The sequence below is a fragment of the Watersipora subatra genome, chromosome 3, assembly GCF_963576615.1.
Source record: "Watersipora subatra chromosome 3, tzWatSuba1.1, whole genome shotgun sequence".
NCBI classification, from domain to species: Eukaryota; Metazoa; Bryozoa; class Gymnolaemata; order Cheilostomatida; family Watersiporidae; genus Watersipora; species Watersipora subatra.
In genome coordinates this window covers 70,163,122-70,182,183 of record NC_088710.1, presented here as the reverse complement: position 1 = coordinate 70,182,183, position 19,062 = coordinate 70,163,122, and the positions used below count along the sequence as shown (strand labels likewise).

General features: G+C 38.0%; 1 protein-coding gene across 1 annotated transcript; it reads left to right on the top strand.

Annotated features, from left to right (window-relative positions):
• The first annotated feature begins 2,253 nt into the window (after positions 1 to 2,253).
• Positions 2,254 to 14,162, top strand: LOC137390948 (synaptic vesicular amine transporter-like). The gene is made up of 13 exons (XM_068077262.1): positions 2,254 to 2,440; positions 3,478 to 3,627; positions 5,092 to 5,278; positions 7,163 to 7,221; positions 7,570 to 7,653; positions 7,820 to 7,912; positions 8,017 to 8,106; positions 8,476 to 8,577; positions 8,736 to 8,910; positions 9,065 to 9,116; positions 9,578 to 9,761; positions 10,479 to 10,612; positions 13,869 to 14,162. Exons 1-13 carry the CDS (start codon positions 2,254 to 2,256, stop codon positions 14,160 to 14,162), a joined length of 1,791 nt encoding a protein of 596 aa, XP_067933363.1.
• Positions 14,163 to 19,062: the final 4,900 nt, after the last annotated feature.

The following is a 19,062-nucleotide window of genomic DNA, read 5'->3' as shown; positions in this document are numbered from 1 at the left end:
TCATGTCCATCTGCCTGATTACTCCCACATTCATCATATCGCCTTCGCTTTTTTTCACCCTTAATAATAGCAAAGAGAAAGAGTCGGATCTATTCATCAGCCTTTAAAATTTCTGAAGGCAGGAAATGCTGTGATTGGGGTTTGCAGCCATCAAGCCATTGCAAACTTGCCGGTACTTGTATTTTTATCATGTTTTTCTGCTCAACTCCCGCCAGACTTGAGATTCAGATACGAAATGTTTCACTTTGTTGAGTTACAATAAATTGACACTTTTATAGCATTTTCTCACAACTTAATACTCCATCAATTTCATCTGGAGGAAACCTTTCATCCTTCATTCACAGGCATTATTAAATGGAGTCACTCACTTTTTTTTGTTGAAGCCGCTCTCAATTGCATAATAGTATACTATTACTATACCTGTATATGACTGGTTAGAGGAAAAAGGTATTTACGTGTATGTATTTCTAGTTAAACTAATATAAGGCCTAGTGAATGATTTAATGAAATGAGTAAGTGAAGCTTAGCTGTGATTTAGCTAAAGTATTGATCTTCCAGCATTATGTTCATCTAGAATAGATCGCCACGTTCGCTTGAGAATGGCCAACCATCATTACGTCCTCGCTCTCCAGTCTCGCCGGTCAAGTAGTTCTTTTCTCTGTAAGATTGACAACCATTTTATGTACACACATTTAAGAGGTAAGTCACAAATGTTGTCATATACTTTCGATACTGATATGTAGCCGGAGACTTTCAAACACGGAGTTATTAAAGGAACTTTAAAATTAAGTTTTCGTTGAAGAACCCATGAATAGAGTAATAGAGTAATGCCTGTAGTAAAAGTAAGAACACATGAATAGAGTAATGCCTGTAGTAAAAGTAAGAACATATGAATAGAGTAATACCTGTAGTAAAAGTAAGAACACATGAATAGAGTAATGCCTGTAGTAAAAGTAAGAACATATGAATAGAGTAATGCCTGTAGTAAAAGTAAGAACATATGAATAGAGTAATGCCTGTAGTAAAAGTAAGAACACATGAATAGAGTAATACCTGTAGTAAAAGTAAGCAAAATAAAGCTAATTTATTTACTTGAAATATATGTTGGTGTTATCTAAAATAAATTGGATTTGAATATAACCATCAGTTTAAAAAAGTTAGGTATCTCTATCCTTTTAGTATAACAAAAGTATGTCAAATGACATTTACTCTTTCATCTTTAGTTAGAAGGTACAATTATTAGAAATGTAAGTACTAGCCTTAGGTTTTCTACTCACTCCATACAAGCACGCGGTCTCAGAACTTTGTCATACTTATATGTATTTAAGTTCTGGAACTATTAAATAATTACGTGTATCCGCTTTATAGAATGGTTTATTCTGATGATTCAACAAAGTTTTGTATAAATTTTCTGTACTTATGCTATGGGAACTTGTGCTATGGGAACCAAAGAGATTACCATAGCACTACAGGAATACCTTGGAATGTTCAAGTGCTGAGTCGTATTTAGCTGCCCAGTAGGGGGATCCATGATGCTGCAATAGTACCATTTTAAATCTTCGCTGTTTTTATTCACTTCATGAAGTATATCTAGACAAAAAACAGCAACATATTTCGTAGATACTTTTACTCTGGCTGTTTAAATTTGACCATGTTTAAAAAAAACTTGAAGTTATTGAGAAAGGATTCAAGTAACAACCGTTAACCACTCTGTCACATCCACTCTGTCACATCGTATCATCCAACCTACCAACTTAGCCAGAACATTTGCTCAGCTCTGGTCGATAGCCTCCAATAGGTAATTAACACGCTTGAGATTTACTTTACAGCTAAGGGCTACTTGACTCCCTGTACGATGTGTTTAACCCGCGTGTAACGTAATACAAGCCACTTGAAGTTAAACGTGATCAATAAACACTATCTCATAATATTTCATATTTTATCAATAGACCTGCTCTAGCTGTCACCATTAAACTCCACTCCACAGTTTATTATGGCCTTTTTTCGGAAAGCATTGATTTTGTTCGTCGATTTATAACTGCTCTATTAATTTGTGTTGTTTTTCAAGCTCAAGTGGGCCATTATCCATAAGCCTAAAGGCAGATTAATTGGTTTATTTACCAATGCTGCCAGACCTCTGCTTCACTGCTGCCAGACCATTGCTTCACTGCTGCCAGACCTCTGCCTCACTGCTGCTAGACCTTACGCCATGTAACTCTTCTCTTTCAGTTGAGTATTGCTAATCAGCCTGAAATGGAGTACCTTCCTTCTTGGAGGGATATACCAAAAAAGGCTGGCGAGTTCAAGAACAGAACAAAACAATCTTTTACAGATTTTAGCTTTAAAGAATTTTGGAGAAACTTCCGCAGCTCAAATCGTATGCTTGTATTAGTCGTCTTCATAGCCATCTATATTGACAACATGCTCACTACAACTGTAGGTATGCACAGGTTTGCTATGTCTATTCATGCTCACCACAACTGTAGGTGTGTACAGGTTTGCTATGTCTATTCATGCTCACCACAACTCTAGGTATGCACAGGTTTGCTATGTCTATTCATGCTCACCACAACTGTAGGTATGCACAGGTTTGCTATGTCTATTCATGCTCACCACAACTGTAGGTATGTACAGGTTTGCTATTTTTATTCATGCTCAACATAACTGTAGGTATGCACAGGTTTTCTATGTCTATTCATGCTCACCACAACTTTATTCACAGTTTTAACCTCCTCCAATCACAACTCTTGTTAATCTCGGCACCGGCATCGTAAAACTATGTGTTTAACCTGACATGTTGTATTGCCAAAAAAAGGCTGCAGAGCATGCAAACTCCAGTAAGAACATACAAGTTGAAGCAGCTTTTACGCCTTGTGACATTGTCTGAAAAGATATCTGGTTTCCGTGTAACACATTGCGTTTAGGTATATCTAATCTTGGCGTATGCTTTCTCAATGATTGGCAGTAATTCTTCTGACACAAATGTAATGAGTTTGCATCTGTGTAATGGGATTGTCTAATTAAGAGATGGCATTAATTGTTCATTACAAACATGATATATGCCAGCATATACAACAGTCATTGTCATCTGTGACATTGTGCGCTCAGTCTGAGCTCTCAGGTGCTCACTTGCCCCAGTCAGTTTGCTAGTAATGACAAGTTCTGCTGCCATCTTAGAAGCTAATAATCCGTTACTCACAGTTTCACAAAAACAGACGATACAAAGTATTTAGATAAGAAATATGGTTCTGTTAGAAAGATGCGAAACAATTTAAATTTTTTGCTTCTAGCAGAATGTAAAATACATTAATTCTCCTACCGGCAGCTGTGTTACAATTGCGAGCAGCATATTGGAAATAACCTCTATGAGTTGATGTTCATTTCCGATCAACTTTATCAACTCAGCTAAATTGTGAGTGTAGAAATTGGTGGCAGCTCATATGATAGTCAAGATTTGAACATGTGTAATTCATACAGTTCCAGTTATACCCGACTTCCTGTTTGCGCAAGAGCACCCAGAAGACTACCAGCGAGTAAGGGGCAAGCTGAATACCCCTGGAAGTGTGCAGTTTTGCGAGGAAATAGAGAGAAATGCCTCAGACTATGGAGCTTTCAATACAACTCAATGTGAGTTTTACCTTCTCTCTTCACATATCATATCTTATCTTTTCATCTGTACTCAGTTTAAATGTACATGCGTAATGTGTAAATGCTCAAAGATACGGCTTAAAATTATGGAGTGCTTTATGGAACTAACACTGCTGTATATCATTTACCACATTTGATCTTTGCTTGCTGGAGTTGTCTCTCATGGCATAGGTTGAGCTTGCTGGAGTTGTCTCTCATGGCATACGTTGAGCTTGTCGGCTTTTCAACAAACTCTGATTCATCAGCTTTAAAAAGCGAAAAGATTTCAAATTGAAAAAGTGAAAATAAGTTTACTTCTAAGATTGCAACCCTTTTACTGACATACACTGAGTTTACTGAGCTTATATTAGCTACATGTACCGAGTTCACTGAGCTCACATTAGCTACAGCATGTTCAGAGTTCACTGAGTTTATACTAGCTACAACATGTTCAGAGTTCACTGAGCTCACATTAGCTACAGCATGTTCAGAGTTCACTGAGTTTATATTAGCTACAACATGTTCAGAGTTCACTGAGCTTATATTAGCTACAACATGTTCAGAGTTTACTGAGCTTACATTAGCTACAACACGTTCAGAGTTCATTTAGCTTATATTAGCTACAACATGTTCAGAGTTTACTGAGCTTACATTAGCTACAACGTGTTCAGAGTTCACTGAGCTTATATTAGCTACAACATGTTCAGAGTTCACTGAGCTTACATTAGCTACAACACGTTCAGAGTTCATTTAGCTTATATTAGCTACAACATGTTCAGAGTTTACTGAGCTTATATTAGCTACAACATGTTCAGAGTTCACTGAGCTTATATTAGCTACAACATGTTCAGAGTTCACTGAGCTTACATTAGCTACAACACGTTCAGAGTTCACTGAGCTTATATTAGCTACAACATGTTCAGAGTTCACTGAGCTTATATTAGCTACAACATGTTCAGAGTTCACTGAGCTTACATTAGCTACAACACGTTCAGAGTTCATTTAGCTTATATTAGCTACAACATGTTCAGAGTTTACTGAGCTTACATTAGCTGCAACGTGTTCAGAGTTCACTGAGCTTATATTAGCTACAACATGTTCAGAGTTTACTGAGCTTATATTAGCTACAACATGTTCAGAGTTCACTGAGCTTATATTAGCTACAACATGTTCAGAGTTCACTGAGCTTACATTAGCTACAACACGTTCAGAGTTCATTTAGCTTATATTAGCTACAACATGTTCTGAGTTTACTGAGCTTACATTAGCTACAACATGTTCAGAGTTAACTGAACTTATATTCGCTACAACATGTTCAGAGCTTACTTGAAATTTGATTTTTATACATTTAGATTTTTATATGTTATACATTTTTATAAAACAACCTGTAATAAAATATAAAGGAAATGTAGAGTATTGAAACGGTGGCAGGAGGTTAGCTTGAGTTTTTTTTTTTTTTCATAGCCAACCTGGTAGTAGAGCATTCACTTTATGAGAACAACTGTACAAACCAAACCATAGCTCCGGAAGTGATGAAGAAACGATCAGAGGACCTGCTGCGGAACCAGAGCACCAAGATCGGCCTTCTTTTTGCTTCAAAGTCAGCAGTTCAACTTCTCACAAATCCTATTATTGGACCTCTTACCAACAGGCAAGTTCTCTCTCTCTCAGCAGCACTAGATCTATTGTTTCTCTTACTTCGATACTGCCCCGCTGCCGAACTCAATGAAGCAGATGAGATGTAGAATCAAAAGTTCTAGTGGAGCATAACGAGTAATTGAGATCAATTTGTTTAAGGTTTCATTTAAATTATTTGAGTTGTACTCAGTAAATCAAACACTTGCATACATAAGGCAGAAATGAGATGTATCAAATAACTGTCACTGCCATCCGAACATAGCTGCTGTCACTTAAAGTAGCATCCAGTGTAGTATTTGCTTGGTGTACACTAGTAAAAGCAATTTCTTCCGGTTGTTATGTGTGGGAGTATTAAGTATAAACACATTCTTTGCTGCCACATTGATTTTGGAGAAGCTGGATGCAGTTAATTCCGTCTATGAATGCGCCTGAGACAGTCAATAACGTCTAACCAAACATTTTGCCTATAAATATGAGTGCTTTTAAAAACATGCTCTATCGATGCACTTCATAAGCTATTCAAGAGACTCACATGACGTTTTGCCGACTTCATACAGAAAAATGTTGACTGGTTTACTCTTGGCTTTTGTAGCTGCAATTGAATGAAAGTGTATGTTCTCAAAGTTTACTTCAAGTTACAGTTGACTTTCAGAGAAAATCTTTACAGAGTGCTTGTAAACCTGAGGTACTTTTCGTTGCCGCAAGTGAGTAGCGGACAGCCACTCCAACTCCGTCTAGATGTTGCATAAATTTGCTATTTATAACTTATTGCCTTCAGAATCTTCTAATTTTTTAACTCGCAATTTTTTCTGCTAAGTTATTATTGGAACACATTCACAATCTTATTCTGTGGAGGGACCAGAGCGAAGTTAGCTAAATCATAAGCTCTAGAACAGAGATGTTCGCCCAGTCAGAGGCCAAGAGCCACAGTTTTTATGATGTTACTACAAATGGCCGCATCATACACATAAGCATACATGAACTACCATAGTCTCTTCCTCTCACTTACACACAGAGACTTCTGCTCCTCCAGATTTACTGTAAATGTCACACACATCGACATGATAATGACAAAAACCGAGTTTCACAGAACTAAAAACATAGGTCAGTCATTTTCATGAACAGATGCCAGTCATTTTCATTTCAATGAACACTCGGTGCACTGTCTCAAAAACAAATTCTCAGTTCAATGTATAGTTCATGTTTACAAAACAGGACTGGTACAGAAATGCACAAAGCTCTCATCCACCTTTCGAAGTCTCAGAATAATTGTCGCAATCTGAGAAAAAAATTTGATTGGTATGAAGCTTGAACCCATTAAAGTCTCCTTAGCAAACTGTCACTCTAGCAAACTGCCACTATAGCAAACTGTCACTATAGCAAACTGTCACTCTAGCAAACTGTCACTATAGCAAACTGCACTAATCAGCCAATGTCCAACAAACTTCATCTAGGTTCATTTGACAAGTATATCGGTTCAAGTCCAACAAATGAGTGTAGTAGTAACTGTCAAAATATTTTCTGTGGTTTATATCCCAAAGAGTGAACAGAAGTACAAATAATAGCCAATAATAATATAGACGAAGTTCGAAAGAGAGTGCTTTTATTGATAGTTTTTTCATAACACATCTGACAATCTCTCATGGCACATTGGTTGAAAATCACTGCTGTAAAAAACACACACAAAATTCAACTTAAAGTTTAGAGCCATACGAAAAAGGGCGAGCATGTCCTACCAACCCATGTCTTACCCACCCATGTCCTACCCACCCATGTCCTACTCACCCATGTCCTACCCACCCATGTCCCATGTCCTACAAGGTAGTAGGGCAGTCGCATTTCACAAACATTGCTTTCTTTTGCTTAGTTTTATGAACAGCTGTTCATGTATTTGCAGAGTTGGCTTTTCTATACCGATGTTTACTGGCTTTATAGTTATCTTCACATCTACCCTTGGTAAGTAGTATTTATGTATATGGGCTTTGTTCTGCCTGGGTTTCGATACACCTGTCACAGTTGCTCACATTGTATTGTAGAGCCTGATTTTATAAAAGTTGTCAAGTGGTTTTTCCATAGAATTATGCTAACACACAGTAAAACTATTTTATACAGGAAGAGCTTTGATTTAAAATGGTATATTTGCCTCATCAATGGTAGTTTACTCAGGACCCCATTCTATTGAAAATGTATTTTTGATTATGGTACAGCCTTTACACTAGGCTCCTTCTCTCATCCAGTCTTTGTCTGCCGCCACACTTTTTATGGCAATGCAGTAATCTGCCAACTACTTGTACATTCCTCTAGTGTTTGCCTTTGGAAAGAGCTATGTGGTGCTATTAATCGCTAGAGCTGTGCAAGGCGCTGGGTCATCATGTACCACGGTGTCAGGTGAGTCATTCCTCTCTTCATCTCTAAACCTCATCTCTAATTTCTTGAAACCCTCAACATTACTTTTGTGCGATTACAATCATGAAGCCTGAAAGCTCAAAGCAGGTGGGTTCCAAAAGTCACATGTCATACCAACTCATAACATGGAGACTGGCTTTATGCTTAGGCATGGGATTGATCGCTGAAAAGTACACCGACGACAGAGAAAGAGGAAATGCAATGGCCGTCGCACTCAGTGGACTCGCTCTTGGAGTGCTTAGTAAGTAAATTGCTCTTACAGACCTGTTCCTGCACCTATCTGCTGCACAATATCTATATCTATGCATTGCATCGTATTCTACAACTGATGAATCTCTTTTTTAGTTGGTCCAACCTTTGGCGGCTTGTTATATGATTTCATTGGAAAGGCTGCTCCTTTTCTGTTTCTCGCTGCCTTGGCTCTTATAGATGGAGGTACATTATAAATTCCTTCATAACTGTTTAATCAGAATACAATAATGCCATAAATAACATTTATGGCATTTATGGCTTAAATAATATTTCATTATTTTGCCAGACATAGACATGTGTATTTCATATTGTTCCTAATTGAGGAACTTCCGCAGAGTTCATCGTGAAGCAGCGCTCACTTTCTAGATGATGCAGCATAAAAAAACACTAATAGCCCTTTGCCATGCATTATAAACATGTTACGTGTCACTCAACAAGGACATGCATAAGCCAAAATGTTCAACACTTATGTAAGCTTAATAGACATTAAAGTTAAACACGTGTATTTGTTATTCGTGATTGACTGGTATCTACGTGTATGTCAATTGCTAGGCCTACAAATCTATGTTATGAAGCCAGAAAGAACTCCTGAGCAGCAAAAAGGTGCCAGCATGCTTGAACTTCTCCGAGACCCTTACATTCTGCTCGCTGCCGGTAAGCTGCCAGCCAGCTATGTTTAAAGTCATCACTTGGTTCCCTCACTATAAGCTCTAACTAAATTTTACTTGTGAGATAACTAGCTATAGGCATAGGAAGCCTTAAGTGTTTCGACCAGGCTTGAACAGTAGTCACTGCTTCAATTTGGTTTTTAGGTGCCATTACATTTGCTAATATGGGTATCGGCATGTTGGAGCCCACTCTACCTACTTTCATGCTGCAAACAATGAACTCTAAAAAATGGGAGCAAGGAATTGCCTTTCTTCCAGCAAGTGTCTCCTACATGCTGGGCACTATCATCTTTGGTCCTGTTGCATTAAAAATGGGAAGGTAAATCCTAGATTACCTTTTGATCATGCCAAATAGGCAAAGTAGTTACTGTGTGTCAGACGGCAAGCACCTGTCTCACCTTTTTTGCTTTGAAGTATAACTCTTGTCACCAAGTCTGCTAGCCAAGCTTTTAGAAACATCTAAACTGTTTTAGGTGGCGAGCTGCCATGATAGGGATGTTGCTGATAGCCGTCGCTCTATTTGTGGTAAGAATTTACAGCTTTTATTCCTTCAGCCAGCACTATCAACATATTATTTATAGCATTCTGCTAGACATCAGTATTTTACTTCATGATACACACCATATCATATATCATAGACCTACTCTAACTATGACATGTCATAGACATACTCTAACTAGTGTATATCAGAGACATACTCTAACTATGTCATGTCATAGATATACTCTTCCTAGTGTATATCATAGACATACTCTTCCTAATGCAATAAAAAACTAGCATTAACTTATATTATTGAGATCGTACTTTTAATGCATTTTTTAATATATGGTATCTAGTTTAGTATATTGTTAGATACCATACAGAGTGCAATTTTAATATATGGTATCTCGTTTAGTATATTGTTAGATACCATACAGAGTGCAATTTTAATATATGGTATCTCGTTTAGTATATTGTTAGATACCATACAGAGTGCAATTTTTTAGATTCCATTTAGCAAATGTCTTGCCCATCTGATAGCTCCAAATCTTTGCCTTGGACTTGCCATTGGAATGGTTGACTCGGCCATGATGCCAACCATGGCATATCTTGTGGACCTAAGGCACATATCCATTTATGGCAGCGTCTATGCTATTGCTGATGTAGCGTTTTGTCTCGGATTTGCCGTAGGTATGTATAAGTAAAATTATAGTCTTACATGATGTAAAATATAGAATATTGTGTATGTAGTAAAGCCTAATTTTAACGGTATCTATTTTAAATATTATGTGTTATAACAACAAAAACTGCTGACTCCAGATATTTCCTCAGCAGCAAACTTGATGAGCATGGCAGCCGTCACTGGGGACTGTTTGATAGCTGAGAGAACAAGCTAATGATGGCCAAGACACACCTACATTTCAAACCACGCTGTTGTGTATCTTCACTGTAGCCTTTGCTGCAGCTACATACAATTTAATACTTATTGAGTTTGCCCCGGGCTGTTTGTGAAGTGTGTAACAGAGAGCTGAATGAGATATTTTTAGAAATGTTGTAGTAAAGCAAAAATACAGGTCTGGATAGCTTTGTCAGGTTAGCAGCAGACGCTTTCAGTCCAACAAGAGTTGAACAACTCAGCGTAGGCGTTGTAACTTACCTGTAAGTTGTGAGAGGATTTAGAGTAGGTACTTGTGATCTAACACGCGCTCAATGGTACAGGGTAAGTGGGCTCAGCCTGTGGTTGGCTAAAAAGCTGCGAGCAGGTGCTTGTTGATTAGAACGTATAAAGAAAAAAGCGTATAAAGTAGAAAGAGGGTCAAAGGAGAGTGGTTGTAGTCTACAATCTGTTAGCTAGCAGAGAGTAAGTAGCTGCATGGATCTGATGTGATGTTATTTGGTTAATGACAGGGCCTGCAGTTGGAGGGGTAATTGTGGAAACCATAGGTTTCAAATGGATGCTCTGGATCATATCTATAACAAACCTCATGTACGCACCGCTTCTCTACTTCCTCCAAAATCCCCCTGGCAATAATGAGAAAATGGTAAGTTATATAAATCAGGGAATATGTGGAGATATGCAAAGTGCATGAGTTCAAATGTGAAGGTGTACAGGCCTACAGAGTAGCAGGCGTGCAGGTATACAAGTGTACAGGTGTACAAATGCTATTGAATACAGGTGTACACGTCTATACGGTATATACCTATTTGTAGAGTCAAAGAACTAGAAGTCTATCTGTATGTGAGATTTTCAAAGCAATTTTCATTATTTCAATTTTTTCTGTCAGGATCATATTTTGGCATAAAGTTGCTTTTACTTTGTTTGTTTGTACATGTGTACATAACTTGTTTGTACATGTGTACATAACTAGTTTGTACATGTGTACATAACTAGTTTTGTGTAACTCTATAAATAATAATAGGTGTACCCAGGTGAAGGTACATACATGAATAGTTGTGGAAGGGCTGTTTGGTCTTTCGCTGTAAAGTATTATGTAACTCGTGTCTGCATGACAGTCTCGGGAATGTCAAACAGTAGGTTTTTCCTGGTCTTCTTTACTTGTAATTACCACTCAGCGCTAATTGCCTTTTTCATATGAAGGTCTTTGATTCCTCTGCAAGAAGATTACTGCGCGCCGATTGTACAACAGCCTTTGCCCTGCTGTACACTTGTCATAATCTGCCGTACACTTGTCATAATCTTACTAATATTTCCATAATTCTGAGACAGTCCAATAATGCAAGCACTCACTTTGTGGAGCCTTCATAAGGCTCAATGAAAAAGACTTTAGAGAAAACTTATAGATCATATTGGATTGGTCACTGTGATTTATCATACAATAAAAATTTTCCAACAACAATTAGATGACAGAGTTTTTAAAATTCTGTTTAGTTGGTATTAATACGAATCAGTATTCAAAAGGTTTAACCGTTGTGTTTAGTGATTGGTTCGGATCCTTAGCAATGTCAGGTTGACACTCAGGTCTACCGTAGACCTAGACCTAACATAATCATACCTTGAGGCTTGGAAACACTTTGTTAATTTTTAATATAACCATATGTATTGCGTGTGGATCAGGGACAAATGTGTCTTTTGCAAATTGAATGGTTTTACAAAACCCTTTGATAAAAAGTCAACACAGATTAGTTGAAATTCATAAAAGCACTAATATCATTTAATGGAGACTCTGACAAGGTAAATGGCAAGTGAGTCTGTTTGGATAGGTTATCTGTGTAAACATGGTGAGTGAAGGACGTAAAAGAACTCCAAGGCTGTCAAGTGTTTTAAAACTGTTCTAGTGTTGTATCAAATAATACGTTGCTAGATCGATAGGTAACTCTAATCAAAGCCATTAATCAGTTTCTGCCCTACTGGGAAATGAGTTAGTAATTGCTATTGCAGGTGTCTATTTATTTTCCTGTAACTGTATGCTATATTAGCAGTAAACCTGGTCTTGCTCTAGATTTTTTCATTGATAATGCAAATTGCTACAGTGCTTGCACGACAACATTCTATGAATGCATGTATTTTGGGCATATGCTCCTAAATCATGCAAAGGAGCATTTAGAGTTTCTAGTCAGATAGGTTGCGGCGTATTTATATGGAAAACAAAAGTTTTAAGACCTCCAATTGAGCCAGGCATTGCTTGGAGTGGACCTGCTTATTCATATGAAGCCGCAAGCTGTAAGCTTCTCTCACGCAACACCTTTTTAGCGTCACAGAACACCACACTTATTATAGTAAGAATTATCATGAAACTTCCAATAGCAGTAATAGATTAGGGCAGGTAGTAGAGGGTTGGTGGTTTCAAGCTCCATACACAATGTAAGCAAACCCTGAATGATTGTTTGCGTGTTTTTAAGAGCATTGTTGTTGTTGTTGTTCAAACATTGGCTCTGTGAGCTTGGCTGGACATGTCTGAGTTCAATAGCATGGAAACCTCAATGACTGAAGACATGCTCAGTTGCAGAGAAAAATTTTATGTCGGAGGACATTTTCTTTACCACGATGGCCTTTTTCGAATTTGAACCCATACCCACTGCATGTCGATTGTATTGTTCTAGACCCCTAGACCTTTAGACCCCTAGATTGCTAGACCCCTAAACCCCTAGACCTTTAGACCCCTAGATCGCTAGACCCCTAAACCCCTAGACCTTTAGACCCCTAGATCACTAGACCCCTAGACTGCTAGACCCCTAGACCTTTAGACCCCTAGACCCCTAGCCCGCAAGGCCACTAGACCCCTAGACCGCTAGACTCCTAGACCGATAGACCCCTAGATCGCTAGAGCCCTAGACTGCTAGACCCTTAGACCTTTAGACCCCTAGACCCCTAGCCCGCTAGACCGCTAGACCCCTAGACCGCTAGACAGCTAGACCCCTAAACCGCTAAACCGTTAGACCCCTAAACTGCTAGACTCCTAGACCGCTAGACCCCTAGATCGCTAGAGCCCTAGACTGCTAGACCCCTAGACCTTTAGACCCCTAGACCCCTAGACCGCTAGACCCCTAGACCGTTAGACCCCTAGACCGCTAGACTCCTAGACCGCTAGACCCCTAGATCGCTAGACCCCTAGACCGCTAGATTGCTAGACCCCTAGAACACTAGACCCCTAGATCCCTAGAGACCTAGACCCCTAGACCACAACTGCTTTATATAGATATATTTTATGAAGCGTTTTATTTGCTGGCGATGTTATTTCTTCAGTGTGATGGTATCAAGGAAGATTAAAAGACGATAAAAGTTTTGTAACTATATAGATAAATGTTGTGCTTCCTATCTCTGCTTCCTATATTTACCTCAGTCCATGCACAATGCATGAACTATAGTGACTCACACTATTTTAATTTTTTTGTCAAATAGAGCGTTATAAAGGTACACATGTTTTTACATTTGAAATAATGAACGCTTTGGATTTGGCGTTAATTGACTCGTTATATTTTGTTAGTAAGATATATGAACAAGTAAAGTAAAAGCAACTTTATGCCAAAATATGATCCTGGCAGAAAAATTTGCAAGAATGAAAATTGCTCTGAAAATCTCATATACAGATAAGCTTCTAGTTACTTGACTAGACAAACAGGTATATACCGTATATACACTCTCTCTCTCTCTCTCTATTCACAAAAATAAGTATAAAAACGCAACTCTAAAAAGCATCTCAATACCTTTACAAGGAATTTTAGAGCTGATAACTACAAAATGAAGATCTGTAAAAAATGTTTCTAGCTTGAAAAAATTATACTTTCTGACAGCACTTACTATACATGTATATATATATTGCAATCTTTATTTTACAGCAACTCGTTCTCAACGACAAATGTCCAATAAAGTATGTGACGTATAAGCAATCAGAGGGAGCTGATCAAGATAGTGAGACAGGTATAGATGAAGCTATATACACCGAACATATGGAGCTGCAAATAGATGAATACTCAAGCAACGGGAAACAGCTGACGCACCTGACAAATTACGTCAGAAAACCTGTGGGAAATAGTGTAGTGCCGCAGTCAGACAGTGAATCTAGTGATACAGAAGGAGCTGATAGCCCAGACTCTGACGGCTCATCGGACTCGGAGCACTCTCCCCGATAAGTCATCAGTAATTCTCACCGGACATGACAAACTATTGCGTTCTACGTTTTAGTGCAAATTGACTGGACTTAGTAAAACATTAGATTGTATCATAATTCACGAGCTGGTTTAGCAAGGGTAACTCTATTGTAGGTAAGGTTGAATATCAGAGCTCATCAGTCCATTGTTATTGCCATGGTGATACCCTTTATACGCAACTGTACACGAATAAGCCTCTCTGATATTCGGAGTCGTCGCTGTTTTGCTGTTGTTCTCTGCTATTGACTGTTGAATTTACCTAAGAGAATAAGGCAACCATATTTTCACATATTGAGAAAGTCACTGAGTTTTGCCATAACTTATGATTCAAAGAAACTTTATTTTGTAACATGAAGTTGTTGGTCTAAACTGTGCAGTACTCTGAGCGTTGCATCGCAAAGGCTAACTAACCAACATAATGCAAATCTCTCCCCGATAGTTCTATCTTAGTTCAAGTTATGATCAACAGAGTTTATAAACTTTCAGCTAATAAGAGAAGGAATAGGAAGAATTCATAGTCAGCAAGCAACAGAGGGCTGGCTAGCACCTGTAGTATACCAGAGAGCTCTTGGAGGGTATATGCAAGAGTAGACAATTCTGAATAACTATCAAACCAAGCCAATGTAGATAACACAATTCAACTTGGTAACTGACTAAAGTAATTGAAGTTGAAATAATTCAGAAGATGCAAATGTCTACAGGTAAGTAATGTAAGTGCATAAGATTGGTTACAGACGAGTTTAACGAATTTAGCAACAGTTAAGAAAACAAGATTTAAATAAAATATATTTGTGTAGTTCAGAATGGGAAAAAACCCAAACAAGTGTCGCTTCCTGTTGTGACCTTTAGTGTTATCAGAATAAATAATAGTGGTCTTTTCTTCATCCTATCTGCAAAAATTTCTCAGCATAAACAGTAAATATTGCTTTTACTCGTATGCATCTTTTCGCTGTAAAGCATCTTGTCTGCAGGTGATTGTTTGTTACATCATTGCTATGACGAAGTCAGCAGCTTTTGACTTTGACCTTTGGCAAAAGTTGTTGGTAAAAAAACCCAAATATGGTGCAACATTTAAAACATAGACTTTCACAACACAATTATTACAATGCAATTACCTGACAAAACATTTAAGAAACTCTTAAGTACTGAGAGGTAGAAGTTGTGTGCTCACTGCTTACACTCAGAAACACTGCGCGATGCTTCTTTAATCAGAAGTTGTGTGCTCACTGCTTACATTCAGAAACACTGTGCGATGTTTCTTTAATCAGAAGTTGTGTGCTCACTGCTTACACTCGGAAACAGTGTAATGCTTCTTTAATCAGAAGTTGTGTGCTCACTGCTTACAGTCGGAAACAGTGCGATGCTTCTTTAATCAAAAGTTGTGTGCTCACTGCTTACACTCGGAAACAGTGCGATGCTTCTTTAATCAGAAGTTGTGTGCTCACTGCTTACACTCAGAAACACTGTTCGATGCGTCTTTAATCAAAATACGTTTGCCTAAATGAGGAAATACTCATCCATCACACTAGACCCTGTTTTGGTGTTTAAAGTATAGAGAAAATATGAGTATTATGATGCTTTATTATGTGTCTTGAGGTGTTGACTGATGTTCTAAAAATAGAATCAAGGAGATTGATCCGCCAGAAGCTGAGATATAGCCAGCCAAACACAATAAAACACTTTTTCTAGTATATGTAGAGAAGTAGAAGTTTAAAATTAAATATGATTATTCTAGATTTCGGTTTGTAAGTTTCCTAAACATATTGCGCCGCTTGTGTGTTCTTGTACGGATATGTGATACCGTAAGCATCTAAAACCCAAGCTTCTAAAGAAATGAAGGCCTGACAAACAGCAAGGGAATGCGTACATTTTTGGGCATGGGAATTACCCATTTTGGGGCATGAGAATTACCCATTTTGGGGCATGAGAATTACCCATTTTGGGGCATGAGAATTACCCATTTTGGGGCATGGGAATTATCTACAAAATTTATTTTTTATTGTAAAGGCTGATGGGTGTTTCAGATTAAAGTTCAGTTGGAGTGAGAGAACAATGATGAGCTTTCAAAAAACTAAAACAACTTTTTTTACCATTCAAGTATATCAAATAGATGTGAGTGCTGAAGGTCTTGATGCAGCGCTGGTTCATGAAGGACTATCAGTATTAAGTCCTTCTAGGAGCCCTTCAGAGGGTCAAAATAACTATAAGAACATATAAGAACATCATCGAACTGGAGCTAGCCATAACACTTGGCATGCTTAGGTTTGCTGATACGTTTTGTATTTCTCAAATGACTGTCTAGATTATTACAGTCTACAGAGGTCAAGGCTAAACTACCCTAGGACACTTAAGTATTCGCGGCATCTAACTTTCGCGTTTTCGCGGAGTCATCATCACGCGAAAAATTCATGCGCGAAACTAAACTATCATAACGAACTAGCGAAAATTCCAAATTAAATAGCTATGTTCTACGCAGGCCTGTATTCACCGGTTGCGAGTTGGGGGGCTAATGTTAGACGACTAGTTATGAACATCTGGGGTGTGGAGAAGGAGGGGGGGGTGCTGTAAGCTCCCAACAGGTTTCTCTTATGTAGGGCCTCAGCCGGGCCTCTCACGTGAAGTTTTAAAAAATTTTATTGGCAAGTATCAACATTTTTCTATTTTTTGAGATTTGCTTTGTTTTAGCTGATGTGACTGACAAAACGTTTTAAAATTAAAACAGGCAAAACTTGTATGCAGTTAAAAAGCTCAGAAAGAAGACATATTTTTTAAGCGTTTTAACAAAGATCATTTTTGCCGATTTTATTTCAAGTTCATTAAGTAGGATATGGGCAAGCAGATGTTTGCTAAAACTTGATATTTTGCAAACCTTTATAAAAGTCGTTAACAAGAATATTTTGCCGCTGATGAAGATAATAATGACGCCTAAGAACTACTAAAAGTTGATGTTTGTATCTATGGCTTCGAATAAAGTAATATTCTACAGCGACAAAAACCTTTCTATAGCCGTTGGACTATGAAATTCCTAAAAAGTTGGGGCGTCTTAGCCGGCCAGCTGTCCAAGGGAATACGGCCCTGTAGTTCATTGATATCCACAACAAAATCGTGATATTAGAAGTGCAGATAATTTTGTGTGTGATTGAGCTCATTGGGAAATTTCTAGTAAATTCGTTAATACACCGAATGAGCAGCATGGCAAAGCAAATTAAGATAACAAGTTTTTTTGGAAAAGCCAAGACAAACGAAGAAGATGATGATATCAGTTTAGTCACCGAATTTGTAACTGATGAGGATGAAAGTCTGGTAGGTGAAGTCATACAATTAAATAATACTTATTGTAGTGATGAATTTTACTGCCAACCAAAAACGATAACAACCCTCACCAGGTCCAACCATGTTATACAGTTGTAGTTGTGATGTTGGTTGTTATCTATTTTCTTTTTTATGAGACATGTACTGTATTTGATTTTTTTTTAATTTGAAATATTGTGAACTCAAAACGTGCCATGGCCATCGCTTGCTATAAATACTTGAGATCTAATATTGGTACCATATCGGTCACGACGGAAAGGACCGAGACGTCATTGATAGTCAAAGAAACAAATGGCAGCAAGCGATCACGTTGAATTATCGATTTCTGCCATACATTTATACCTGCGGGTTACAAATACAAACTAGTCGCAAATATAACAACTTTTTTTTACTAGAGGACCGGACCTGAGGAATCTAATTTGTTTGTTCCACTGTATTTATTTTCACATCACTATATTTTCGCACTCATCAGAGCTGCGAAATTAAGTTGCAGCGAAATTTTACTCTGTGTGCTACTCACGAAACTAAATACTAGCGAAATATAAGTGTCCTAGGGTAGCTACTTAATCAATCACCAAGATGGCTCTAATCTATGTGGTTGGCCCATAGATATAGTAAACCCTAGATATGCGAATAATCAAAACAAGTGAGGCCTATAATTAGCATGACGCAACGTCATGGTGATGTGCACTGCGAATCAGCTGATCTATTAACTCTTATTGACTTAGCACTAAAAACTGCTCAATTTTTCCATTGTTTGTGCATCTGAGACTGCATATTTTATTGAAAATATGTAAAACTTATATACAGTAAAACTTCAACTTACGAGTGCCCTAACGTACGAGAAACTTGAGGTACGAGCCAGCTTTTAAGCAAGTTTTAGCACTAACATACGAGCCATGTTTGAGATACGAGCACATGAGTCAGTTGCCAAGTATGTCGGAGGTGTTTTATGAGAACAGCATCACTCTGTATTTTTCAACTGCTCAGATTATACTTTGTACCATGTTTTTTGTGCGCGATTTTCAGTGCAGAATTATGTGAATTAAAAGTACCGTGCGTAGACCGAAAGTTTGCCAGTAAAAGGATAAATAATGCAAAGAAAAAGCAAATGATAACAATTGATATTAAACGGAAAATTATTGAAAAATATGTATGCGTGATTGAGCCAGCTCTGCAATATTACAGAAATACATCCACAATTATTAAACACAAGGATTATATTCAAGGCATTTAGTTTGCAAAAGAACTAACCATAGTTTCTCAACGACGCGGCGATCTTTACCACCGCTGATGGAGAGACCGCTCAGGCATTGGATATAAGATAAACAATTGGCCGGTGACAGCGTAACTGAAACGACGCTATTTGAAAAGGCCGTTGCTATCTATCAAAACTATAAAAATAGACAATCGGACAAGTTGGCTAGTGGTCGTGCATTAAACCTTTGTGACGACAGCTGGGTTCGTCCAAATCGCGACATGTTGAAAGGGCGACAAAGGCAGACGACCTTAGATAGGTTCATCTTAAGACGGCCGGCTAGTCGTGAAAGCGAAACAAAGGAAAAATTAG